This window comes from Protobothrops mucrosquamatus, unplaced genomic scaffold (assembly GCF_001527695.2).
Source record: "Protobothrops mucrosquamatus isolate PMUCROS unplaced genomic scaffold, P.Mucros_1.0 scaffold468, whole genome shotgun sequence".
Lineage (NCBI taxonomy): Eukaryota > Metazoa > Chordata > Lepidosauria > Squamata > Viperidae > Protobothrops > Protobothrops mucrosquamatus.
In genome coordinates, this window is record NW_015386789.1 from 170,382 (window position 1) to 184,136 (window position 13,755).

Here is a 13,755-nt window from a genome sequence, read left to right on the forward strand (position 1 = left end):
AAATAAGCGTTCTTTGTATTTATTTAGGAACATGCCTCTCTGAGGTGTGTTTCATACTACTAGAGCATGTTTGGGCATGCTTGAAAATTGAATTCATACACAACTTCTTAGGGCATGATGAGAAATATGAAAATTGGCTAGGTTCCATACGCTCAACTTTGAGAATTTTGTGTTCTAAAATTTTTAGAACTATGTTTTGGAAAGGGGGCGTGACTTTTGTAGGAAATACTATACAAGCAGTCCCCAACTTGCAACTGGTCACTTAGTGACCTTTCAGACTTACAATTGACCCTCCCAAAAGATATTTACAGTCCAGTTTTGAAGTTCCAGTGGCTGTCCCACCTCCACTCCCGCGGTCACGTGATTGCATTTCAAATGGCTTGCAATTATAGTTATTTGCAGTATCCTGTAAGTCGCATGACCGCAGTTTGAGACATTTTTTGCTGAAAACCGGCCTTTACTTCCAGTTTTCGGCTAAAACGATGGGTTCACTTAACTAACATAGTGTTCACTTAACGACCATGGTGATTTGCTTAACAACTGCAAATCTATGAAAAAGTCTGTAAAATAGGGTCAGACACGTGATGGCCTGCTTTAAGACTGTCCCGACGTAACAGCCATAATTGGCAGGCTCCATTACGGTCCTAAATTGAGAACTACCTGTCTGTTCAAAATGAAAATGCTTCTGCTGGATCTTTCAATTATCAGCGGTTCAAATGGATTTCTCTCCGTGAGGATTTAGTATCTCATTTTCTGCATTGCCACACACTCCTTTGGGATGCCTTGTGTGTTTTCTTCTGCAAGACAGAATTTCAAGATGGGGCAGTCTGTCTTTGGCACTGTATGTTGTTGCGTACATCAAAATGTGTTCCATTGCAAAAGAGCCCTTTTGCTTAGACATGTTCCCTTTTCAGGCAGAACTTTCAGCCGTTTGATTTTGTTTTTATATTTTGTCTATATTAGTGGAGATGGTGGATCGATTAAGAACAGATCCCATCTCCCCCACCATCCTGCTCCCCCCTCCCCACCTTTTTATTGTGCTGCATGTTTGACATTTTGTACTAACTTATGTTTTTAATTTATATATTTTATCTTTTATGATTGTAAGCTGCCCAGAATTACCTCGAGGCAAGATGGGCAGCTGATAAATTTTACAAGTAAAATAAAAAATATATGTTCTCGAATAAAAGCTTAGAGTCCTTTTGAGTTAGAAAAGAAATCAAGGAGATGTTTGTTTTATAAAATCAGGAATATTAAGGGAAAACGTGGTAGGGAAATTTCTCTGGAAGGTGACCAGGATGAAATGCCATGGCTAAAGCAGATAACATTCATCACAACTTTTTGTAACTGGAGACACATTTTTTTTGGCACGGATTCCAGCAGCTCATGCAAGACCCAGGAGGGCCATGTTGTCAAAATGTCATACAAATGAAGGGAGCCAATTTTATTTTTAGGGGGAGCATATTCTGAGCCTTTCCATTTTTATTGTTAACTGCTTTCCATGGGCTGAACCTATTGCAACCCATGGATATCTTACTGGCATATCTTAGTTTTGTTTCCTGATGTGAAACAGTTGGCAAACGTGCCACGCATTTTTAACCCTCTGTTACCAAATGTTGGTCATGCAGTTCTGGGGAAGTGAAGATGCCTCATTGTGGTGCTTCAGGGACCTTATGCAAACCATGGTTTGTTCACCCCTGGAAATACACAGGCGGTTATTTCAGAGGTGTGAATTTTGCTCACTGGGATATTTGGTCAATGATCTCCAGTTTTGGGTCACTTTGCCTTTTTCCCTTAATTCAAACAACTCGGTATCAAAAACCTAGCTGCTATCTTTCAATACTGGTAGTCATCTGCTTATGACCACAATTGAGCCCAGAATTTCTGCTGCTAAGTGAGACATTTGTTAAGTGAGTTTTGTCCCATTTTACAACTTTTCTTGCCACGATTGTTAAGTGAATCACTGTGAAATTAGTAACACAATTGTTAAGTGAATCTCATCAGAAAGTCACAAAAGGGGATCTCAGGAGCTTTGGGAGGCTGTGACTGTCATAAATATGAGTCAGTTGCCAAGCGTCTGAATTTTGATCTATGACCATGGGGATGCAGCAGTGGTCGTTAAGTGTGAAAAACTGTCATAAGTCACTTTTTTTCAATGCCATTGTAACTTTGGACAGTCATTAAACAAACTGTTGTAAGTCAAGGACTACCTGTACTTTTATAACAGTGTTTTTCAAATTTGGCAGTTTGAAGATGGGGCTGGAGGATTCTGGGAGTTGAAGTCCACGCATATTAATATTGCTAAGTTTGAAAAACATTGCTTTTATAACATCCATGCAGTATCTATTGTGATTCCCAAAAGCACAACTTTAAAATTGTATGAGTAGTCCTTGACTTATGACCACAATTCAGACTGGAACTTTTGTCACTAAGCCATGTGGGCATTAACTGAGTCACACCCAATTTTATGAGCTTTTTACCATGGTTGTTAGCAAATGACATGGTCGTTAAACGAATCTGGTTTCTCCAGTTGACTTTGCTTTTTGGAAGTCTGCTGGGAAAGTCGCAAATGGTGATCACATGACCCCAGAATTCTGCTATTAAGAATACATTCTGGTTATCTGGCGGCTGAATTTTGATTGCATGACAGACGGTTGTAAGTGCGAGGACTAGCTGTAAGTCAGTTTTTTCACTGCCATCGTAACTTCAAATACTCACTAAATGAATGGTTGCGAGTTGAGAATTACCTGTAATCCTAATGTGTGATAACATTCAACTATACCAGGGGTAGGCAACCTTGGCTCTTTTATGACTCGTGGACTTCAACTCCCAGAATTCCTGAGCCAGCATGGCTCAGCACGAAAACGTCTCCCTTTCCCCTCAGCATGGCTGGCTCAGGAATTCTGGGAGTTGAAGTCCACAAGTCATAAAAGAGCCAAGGTTGCCTACCCCTGAACTATACAATATCGTGTGTCAAATATATTGTTTGGAGGTAGTGAATAATACATTTCCACCACTTTCGGAAGCTGGAATCAAAGCCTTTGCTTCAATTTTCTGCTGGATCATCCAATCCATTTGAAATAAAGTGGGCTGCTTAGGCCTAAAAATTTTACCTTTCCCACGTTCTTCTTCCTCTTAGGTTGTTGGCTTCCTCAACCTGATTCTGTGGGCTGGCAACGCTTGGTTTGTCTACAAGGAAACTAACCTACATAAGCCTCCCTCCAGCGCTTCTCCAAACGACACCAGTTCTCCGTCTCCTTCAGGGATGTGAAGAGTCTGAAAAGGCCTTTGGTATGGAAAAGCACCTCTCGCCTCAGGATGATCCTCGTGGCTGTTACCTTCCCTCTCCTCCCTCCTCCACTGTGTAATTGTTGTGTGAAAAATTGATGGGTTTCCCTTTTGGGTTTCATGTTTTGTTTTTGCTCCCATGCCGAGGACAGAACCGAAAGTGACACCATGCATGAGGACCATTACGCTGCATGAAAGCTTGTTCTCTGCATTGAAAAAGGGGATTTTGCTGTCTTGGGTTCGAAAGCTCCACCATGTTAATAAAAGATTGAGTGGGCAGCATTTCAATTGATCAAAGGCAGTTTGTCATGTGTGTGATTAGGGTTGAGTTGTCCCGCTTGATATGAAGTGCCACCCCTATCAGCGTCTGCTTCTTAGAAGGAAGTCCCCCCCCTGAATTCAGTGGGACTGACTGTCAAGTAAGCATGCTTAGGATCCTACCTTTGGATTCCCCAGAAGGGAGTTGCGCTTAAAGCATCCAGTTTTATACTGATCTTGCCTTTCTGACTGCTGTCCAGAATGCATAAATGCCTGGGCTTTGCAATCGGTTTACATCAACCGTAACTCTGGGAGTTCTTTAAAGCTAGATGACTTACAATGCTGGTAGTTGGTCTTCCTGCCCCCTCCCCAATATTCTTATCTACAAACCCAACAGACTTGGCTAATGTGGCCCTTGTGAGCATATTGCATGTTATGTAGTTAAAGGGCCCCAGGTTCCCCAAAGCGGCTGCACAGCTTGAAGCTCCACAGCCACCACAACCCCTCTCATAGCCTTGGTGCAACTGCAATAAAATAGGCCACTGAGTTGTAATCCTGAATATTGTTGAACGTTGTGAAACCCATGGGCAGTGATCTTGCAGATTGTATTTAATTAGCTTGTTAATGACACTTGAATTCAGATTAGGACTACTCTGCTTCTTTTCACAAGCTGGAAGGGGTCTCCTCAAATGTCACTCACTTGCTTAGCGTGGCTGAAAAATAATGGTGCAGGATGGCAGTGAATTCTGCTGATGAATCCAAGGAACCTGCAGGAAAGGTGATGATGTCTGATCGTGGCTTCCAATTTGTTGAAAGGGATTCTAAACAAGAGTTTAATTTCTAGTCCTTCTGGCAGACAAGACATCCTGTAAAATAATGATCAGCATCACTCAAGGCTGTGAATTTATGCTTTTTCCTCTTAAAAAAATATTCGATCCAACCCAAAGCAAAATCTATATGCCAAAGAATCAGGGCTTTATATAAACTGTACAGAAGCATGGGGGGGGGGAGAGAAATCACACTGTGAAGGAGTTGACAATTGCTTTTTTTCTGTCAAGCACCAGGAAATTCAGGAGATCCAGACAGTTCAAATGGGTTTAAAGATTTATTGTAATCTTGAGCTCTCTGCAAGAATCTGAACTATTAACGGCCAAGGGGAAGGAATTCAAGATGGGCTGGACTTAGATTTCTTGTGGGCACAAAGGGACTCAAGACTGATGGTGTGTTTGACCCCTCCCTCCAGCTCAGCCTGGTCATCTCCTATATTTTCTGGTTGTGATTGCAGAATTTGGTGTGAGGTTTGGAGGGGATGGTTTTTCTGGCACATTTTTCCAGAGATCTTGGTTTTAATACCATCATCCAAATATTTGGCTTTAAATTTTTTTTTTAATTGGCTAGAAGTTGAGGTTCTGTTTGTCATGATGTCAAATACCAGAAATGAAGAGACAGAATCTCTGGAAGTGAAAATGTATCTTGCATGATTTTTATTTTTTATTCTAACTACCAATAGAAGAGGATATTTGTAGCTCAAGGTTGAATTGTGTGGGGTCCTTGGTGCTCTCTGAGCATGGTGGTTTTCTTGCAAGACGTTTCATTACCACACTAGGTAATATTATCAGTCCATTTATGCTAACTTTAATCATGTTTCTCATTCTGCCATGTATGAATTTGCCCCATTCGCTGCTGTTTTGTTGCCTTGGATGTGCCTTTATTACCAACTTGCTTTGCCAAGGTATTCCACCATGGTTGTGGAAATCCACAAAAGTTTCTGATTGCAAACTTACGTAAAGAACATGTGTGTGTTCTTTGGATTGATTCTTAAAATAATGGACAATGTGATCAGCCATGTATCAGTTTTTGCTCTGATTCCTATTCATGCCTAGATGTGCTTGTATGATTTTTTCCTCCCCTTTTAATATAATTTGCATTTACTTTCTTCATTGTCTTTATTTCATTTACAATTATTTTCATGGTAAGATGTTGCAGTTAAACCTTCAATTTTTATATTTTGTTAGGGACAGCACCTAATCTGCCCCCCCCCAGTAGTCTATATAAGATCAATCTTTTGTAAAATCCATCTTATTCTCATGTCCCAGTGGGGGGGGGGGAAATCGCTGTTCTTAATTTTACTGCAGGACAGTGAAAGCTAGGACTACAAGCATACTTATTAAAAATAGTGTTTCGCCAACATTAGGGAGTTTAGGGGAAAACTCATTGTCATGTCAGTGTCATCATTACGCTTGTTAACAGACTTGTCGTACTATCTGTTTGTTCCTGGCTTGAGCAGAATATACAGTTGGGTGAATGGGACGGCGTAGTGTTTGGACAAACATTTGTCTGAAATGGTATAGGACAGGGGTCTTCAAACTTGGCCCTTTTATGACTTGTGGACTTCAACTCCCAGAATTCCTGAGCCAGCCAGCCAAGTTTGAAGACCCCTGGCTTACAGTGTTCACTTTCCATTCAGCTGTTAAGAGAGACATGACATGATCACAACTTGCAATTTTATTGCTGGCTTCTTCTTATTGGAAGCTGGTAGTGAAGTGTGCAGGTGACTATGGGACAGTGCAACAGTTGTAGATTCAAGGATTGATGTAAAATGACTCTTTCAGTGCCGTTGAAACTTCAAACGGTCACTAAACACGATAGTCATTTAGCTAGGTAATCTTAGTTTTCCTGGATAGCTGCAATTCCTTGTTTGGCCAGTTGGTGGTGCTGAAGGAAGTGGACTTCCAGTTTGGCAACATTGTTGGTTCTGTCCATCCTAGCTGTGAAAATTGATCTCTTGGCACACAAATCTTGGACCAACATTGAATGAATCTTCGTGAGGGTTCGGTGAAAGTATTCCAGAGAGACCCTTTGGCCTAAATTTGGAAAGCACATACCAAGGGGTGGGTGAAATTGCATCTCCTATTACATTGCGGACGTGAGAGGAAGTTTAGAACCTTGGTCTAGGACAAGGGTGGGGAACCTTGGCTCTTTTATGACTTGTGGACTTTAACTCCCAGAATTCCTGAGCCAGCCATGCTGGCTCAGGAATTCTGGGAGTTGAAGTCCATAAGTCATAAAAGAGCCAAGGTTCCCCTCCCCTGGTCTAGGACAGTGTTTCTCAACCTTAGCAACTTTAAGATGTGTGGACTTCAACTCTTGGCTGGGGAATTCGGGGAATTGAAGTCCACACATCTTCAAAGTTGCTAAGGTTGAGAAACACTGATCTAGGATGTTAGGTTGACTTTCCTTCCCATAATTCCCCCAGAAGTCATCCCAGGGCAGCACCTTTCGGGGGCAGGATTATGGGAATGTCAGAATTATAACTGGCTGGTCCTCTTTCCAGCTGATTCCATCTTCTGTTCCATTTCCTAAAATACCTTGCAGCTTTGCTACCACTAAATGGAAGTGATTAAAAAAAAGTGCTAGTTACAACTCAGTCTGTAGAGCAAAAGCTAACCATGAGAGAGACCCTCAGTCTAAATTCAGGTCTTGTACAGCAGTTCAGACACTGGATGCAATTAAAATCCCATTTAGCTATGCAGATTTGCTGCTGCTTCCCTTGAAATGCTGAAAGCAAGAATATTTGGAAGGAGAAGAATGCTAATAAAACAGAGCTAACTTCTTCTGCTGTATATTTTATCACTTGATAAGTAGAGCTCTCTCCAAAATCCCTGTAAGTAACACAAATAAAAGCTCATTTTATATGTTTTCCCTCCCCTGTATATAAAACAATATAAAGCTGTCTGTGCCCTATTCATTCATTTGCAGGGAATTCCATGTTTTGCAACTATGGCCTTATATTCCTGATCAGCTTGAACACATTTGGAATTACAGTTGATGTGCCAATATCTGCCTTTTGCATCTTGTTATGTTGGAGACTGAGGCCAAATGCTTTGTTACACACACACATATATAAATATATTAAAAAAGTTCATGTATACACCTTGAGCATTTCCTCCAGTCTCGTCAGAATTATTTGGGAATGTATATGTTCTGTGCACAACTGGTTTAATAAACATACTTTGCTCACTGATCAAATAGCTTCAGTTGCAATTGCTTTCTAGTTTGCAGAGTTTGTACAGTTTGGTTTCAACATTTTACCATGCTTCTGTGCCTTTTTGATCTGCCAGTTACCTGATTTTATTTGAAAGCAGGTAAGGAAGCAAAGTTCTTGTTCCTAAAGTATCTGAACACAAAAATGGGAGTAAATATACAAATATACAAAGATTTCAGGATTTAGTTCCTAAAATGATAGCTGGCAAGCCTCAAACCTGCCATTTTCAAAATGCATTAAAGAAGGTTTTCGGGGAAACGGTATGTTCGATAGCTTGTAGGCAAGGTTTAAGTGAAATCCTGAAGCCAAAGGGTGTGGGAGGGGGGAGGATTTGATTCCTGTGTAGGTCTATGAATAGCAGAGACAGGGAAATATATGTGAAGTCCATATGTGAACATTTCTATAATTATCTTTGGTTGGCGTGCCTAGAGAAGAGAACTGAACAGGGACCAAAGCAAGTTAGGAATTGTCTGGGCCATAGATCTTGTTGGGAATCTTATTCTTGGCCTAAACAAGAGCTTCTCAAAATTTGGGGCCTCTCCTGAAGTGTGTCCCTGGTTTCCAATAGAGGTTCGGGAATCTCTCTTGTTGACAAGATTTAAAAGGCCCATTTTAGCAGTCCTCGGGTTAACCGAGAAGTTCTCAAACTTGTGTGAGACAGTGATCCCCTAAAATAATATTTTAACACCTTCCCCTCACTGAACATCACTCTAATAGAGCTCTTTGCTCAAAGCACGCTTTGGCAGCAAGCTACATGAAAGCCAGATTTGTAAACCTGAACCTAACATTAAAAGTTCTTTGCTAGCCAGTTTTGTGCTCACAGCACTGTTTTGCAATTGTCCCAGCTCTGTTGGAGCACCTATCAAGTGACCCAGCCAGAATCCAAGTATTCTTGCTTCATTTTTCTTCCTCTGCCACCCACCAAATCACTTACTGTTTGACCAGGAGAAGGGGGAGTTATACTACAGTCCTAGCACTGAGTCTGCACCCTTATTCCAGATATTCCTGGCACTGAATCTCTTCTACTAGCAGTTTGAGAACCACTAATATAACTGAACTTGCAGAGATTGAGTCTAACATAGCAGGCAAGTCCTTTTCAGACAGACTGAATCCTCTGGGGAAAGATCAGTCTATTGGTGAGAAGTGAACTTCTGGTAAGAAAGACATGTCATCATGTTGGTCACCACGATGTAAAAAAGATGTTGAGACTCTAGAAAGAGTACAGAGAAGAGCAACAAAGATGATCGAGACTGGAGGCTAAAACATACAAAGAACAGTTGCTGGAATTGGGTATGTCTAGTTTAATGAAGAGAAGGACGAGGGTACATGATCTTGGGCTGCCACAAAGAAGAGGGGGTCAACCTATTTTCCAAAGCACCTGAAGACAGGACAAGAAGCAACGGATGGAAACTAACCAAAGAGAGAAGCAACCTAGAACTAAGGAGAAACTTCCTGACAGTTAGAACAATTAATCAGTGGAACAACCTGCCTCCAGAAGCTGGGAATGCTCCAACACTGGAAGTTTTTAAGAAGAGACTGGGCCGGCAGGGGTGTCAAACTCCTGGCCCGTGGGCCGGTTTCATCATACCGGAGCCACTCCCACCCTATTGCCGGCAATGGCGAAAAACTCTGACATGTCGCGCGACGTCACGTGACGTCACGAGTTTTACATGCCTGGTATAAGGTTTCCTGCCTGAGCAGGGGGTTGGACTAGATGACCTCCAGGGTCCCTTCCAACTTTATTATTCTTATTCTTATTATCAGTGCTTTTTTTGTAAAAAAAAAAAAAAAGGTGCTGGAACTCACACATGTCATACAACCCGCCTTGCCTACCCAACAAGGTTCCATCCCAAAAAGGTGCCGGAACTCCATTCTGGGCGTTCTATGACAAAAAAAGCCCTGCTTATTATTATATCCATAGGTTGCAATAGGCTCAACCCATGGAAAGCAGTTAGCAATAAAAATGGAAAGGCTCAGAATATGCTCTCCCTAAAAATAAAATTGGCTCCCTTCATTTTTATAACTTCCAATTATTATTATTATTACTATTACTATTATTATTATTATTATTATTATTATTATTATTATTATTATTATTATTATTGACATTTTTAACCCTGTCTAAGGAACTGAGAGTGGTCCCTGGGTCCTTCCCCCATTTAGTTTCCAAAATAACCTAAAGCGGTGTTTTTCAAACTTGGACAACTTGAGGATGTGTGGACTTCAGTTCCCAGAATTCCCATGCCAGCATGTAAGAGGACTTTCTTACTCTCATTTTGTGCGAATTCACTAAGGTAAATTTGAAATTATTTAAAATGTTTCTTGCCAGTTTTCTTGCTACCTGGGCTGAGCTCCATTTATAAGATCAGTCCTTCATTAATTCTGTCATCTCTTGACTATAAACTACTCTCCCTTCTTTCTTTACCCAAGAGGGAGTTACTCCCTTGCGTGGCAAGGAGCCTCACTGAGTATCTTTGCTCTGCTCTCCACTCACTGAGGAGTCCTTACATCATCTGATTGCTCCAGCTATTTGATGGTGCCTAGATCTAGGTCAGACATGTCAAACTCGCGACATCATGTGACATTGGGCAACGTATCGGGCCAGGTTTTGCCATTGCCGGCAATGGGGTGGGCGCGGCTTCTGGATGACGCGTCCAACTCGCGGGCCGGCAGTTTGACACTCCTGATCTAGGTGATTCTTGGCTTGAGGTGTCCTGAAGCTGACATACCACACGTTCAGCTGGAGCAGCTTTTTCCAAAGTCTGAGTTGAGTCCTGAGACATGACAATCAGTCTGCCAACTGCTGAGAAAAATCAGCTGTGTCTGTAGGAAGTTGATCCCACACTTCCTGGCCTGCACCATCTGTTAGCTTAAATGTCAGCTACAAATCTATGGCTGTTGCATGCAAAAGCAATCTGCGTGTAGCTCAGTTACTAGGCCTTTTAGAATAAAATAGAATACCTTTATTGTCATTGTGTAACTCACAAACGAAATTAAGTGCTGTCCACAGTGCACACTACACACAAGTAAAAAACACAAAGAAGAACATACATTATATACACACATCCTTCGCATTCTATTTACCATTGCGCTGCCTCTAATATTGCACTTCAGTGGTGCACTATACCAGGGATCTTCAAACTTGGCAACTTTAAGACTTGTGGACTTCAACTCCCAGAATTCTGAGAGTTAAAGTCCACAAGTCTTAAAGTTGCCAAGTTTGAAGACCCCTACACTATACAGTGGTATTTAATATGGCTACCCAAGCAAAAGAGGCAGGCTGCCTCCTCCCCATTAGGAAGATTATGGTAGTAACCATGGCACATTCGGAGAGTGAAAAGGATTCTAGAGCCAGATGCGTCAGAAGCTAAAGTGATACTGTTGCAACATGCCCTTGGAAATTCCTCATGCCCTTGGACATTGGACAGGCCAACAACCTTGCATGGAGGAATTCTTGTTGCCCTGGAGAAACCTTCCTTGACCTGTTTGCCTCCAGAAGCGTTGGACTGCAACCATCATCCTCTCTAGTCTGAGCCTTGAAGAATTTTGGGTTGCATTTTCTATCAGACCCTAATGATTCTCCCTTATGACGCAGGCACTCTGCTTTTGTTTAAAGTCTAAAGAGCAACTGAGTTGCCTGACTGGATTTTCAGGTTACAAGGATTGCTCAGCTTTTGCGTGGGAGAGAAATGACAGCAGAAAGAGGAGAAATTGCTTCCTCGCTACAGGGAATACATGGATAAACATAGAAAGATGGTGCTGCCTTAGACTTTGGATACAGCTGCAAGAGAATTTTGGCAGACTTTGAAGTTGGTCCGCACAAGCTGAAATGCAATTTGTAGTTCTTCCTGCCCAACTGCATCTTCCCCTAGCGTTAGTTTACCATTTAATGTGTCATGCAAAATCCCAGATTCAGTGCAAGGAAGATCTAGGAAGGACAGGAAAGTTCCTGTTGGAGATATTGGAGAATTCAGTCCATGGTGGGCTCAAACAATGTGCAAAAGCTAGCAGTTGGGGCCCAAACTTAGCTTAAGTAAGATTTAACTCATGGGTCATGCTTTAAAATAGTGTCTGAACTTCTTTCCAAAGAGGCCTATTGCTTAACCATGCAAACACATCTCTGTGATTTTGATTTAAAATTTAAAAGAGAAAATTTGTCCAAAGACTAGCTGATGAAAAAAGTAGAAAAGTTGCAGAGGAAAAAAACTAATTTATGTGTCTATTTCACTGTGGACACCTAGACAGTGTTTTCTTACCTTACATGCTTTTTAACCAGGATGCACCATATGGCAAACCTACGTGTGTGCTGCTCCTCCTTGTGGCAGCATCTAAAATACATCTAGCCTGTTATTCCCCTTGAGTGTTGCAAAATCAACTACAAAGAACTTTTAAAAATCATGGAAATTGGGGGTCATTAAATCCAGAAATTGCTGATACAGCTTTTAATGTTTGATAAAGCAAAGGTTGTTTGGTTAGCAACTGACTTTAACAAACTCACAAAGAACCTAGGAAAGATCCCCTGGATGAAAATCCTAAAGGGGAAAACAACCCAAAAAGCATGGGAAACTCTGAAAAACGCAATCACAAAAGTCCATATCAGCACAATACCATTGAGAAAGAAAAACAAGAAATCCAGGAAGAAACCAGCATGGCTGCACAAAGATCTCACCAACAAACTAAAAGCCAAAAAGGACAAATACAAAAAAATGGAAAGGGGGGCACATAACTAAGGCCGAGTATCAGCAGACAGTCAGAACATGCAAAGATGAAGTCAGGAAAGCAAAGGCTCAGAACGAACAAAGACTTGCAACAGAAATCAAGGATAATAATAAAAAAAAATTCTTCTAACATATTAAAAACAAGAAAAAAGTCAAGGAAACTGTAGGTCCACTAAAGAGAGAAGATGGCAAGGAAATAACAGGCAACAGGGAGAAAGCAGAGCTGCTTAACTCATACTTTGCATCAGTCTTCACACGAAAAGAAAACATAGCCCAACACACCCAAAAAAAAACCACCGCAAAAGACATACTAGAAACAAAAATCAAAATAAGCAAGAAAATGGTAAGAGAACACCTATTCAGTCTAGACCAGTGATGGCGAACCTTTTAGAGACCTATTTCCCAAAAACTGGCCCCGCCCCTGCTCCACTCCCTGCCCCACCCCCACCCCGCCTGACTGCCTGCAGGGCCATTCACTGCCTCCAGGGCCCGCCGCAGATCATCCAGCAGCTCCATAGCGGCCACGCCCTCTGCCCGCGCCCCGCAGCATCAACTGTGCACGATGGGGCGTGCCTGGCTGCCATGTCCTTGGCTGCGCTGCTCCGTGTGGGCCATGCTGTGGGGGCGACTCTCCAGAAGGCTGCTGGTGAGGACAGGGTTGCGGGGGGAGGCAAGGCTGGGGCAACGGCATGTGTGCCCACAGAGAGGGCTCCGAGTGCTGCCTCTGGCATCCGTGCCATAGGTTCGCCACCACTGGTCTAGACGAATACAAATCATCAGGTCCCGACAGATTACATCCCAGAGTTCTGAAAGAGCTGGCAGATGTTATCTCAGAACCATTGCACCACATCTTTCACAAATCCTGGAGCACCGGGGAAGTACCCGAGGATTGGAAAAGGGCTGATGTGGTTCCCATCTTCAAGAAAGGGATAAAAACAGACCCAGGAAACTACAGACCAATCAGTTTAACATCAATACCTGGGAAGATCCTAGAAAAGATAATAAAAAAACAGATCTGCGAACAACTAGAAGCAAACAAAGTCATAACTAGCAGCCAGTACGGGTTTGTTAAAAACAGATCATGCCAGACCAATCTGATCTCATTCTTCGATAAAGTAACTAAACTAGTAGACCACCGAAATGCAATGGACGTAGTATACCTAGATTTCAGTAAGACGTTTGACAAAGTAGACCACAACCTACTCCTTGGTAAGCTAGAAAAAAGGTGGAATAGACAACATCACCACCAGATGGATCTGTAACTGGCTGACAAACTACTTGACAAGTAGTCCTCAATGGCACTACATCCACATGGAGAGAAGTAAGCAGTGGGGTACCACAAGGTTCTGTCTTAGGCCCATTATTCTTCAATATCTTCATAAATGACTTAGACAAGGGAATTAAAGGGGAACTCATCAAATTTGCAGATGATACCAAACTGTCAGG

The 13,755-nt window shown here is 42.0% G+C and overlaps 1 protein-coding gene across 1 annotated transcript in view; it reads left to right on the forward strand.

Annotated features, from left to right (window-relative positions):
- The window catches only part of LOC107288001 (synaptophysin-like protein 1), a 26,950-nt gene extending 23,380 nt beyond the window's left edge, over positions 1-3,570 (forward strand). The window contains exon 5 of the mRNA XM_015816573.1: positions 3,140-3,570. Coding sequence (XP_015672059.1) covers positions 3,140-3,271 — 132 coding nt within the window. The 3' untranslated portion in view covers positions 3,272-3,570. The remainder of the gene's footprint in view (positions 1-3,139) is intronic.
- Positions 3,571-13,755: the final 10,185 nt, after the last annotated feature.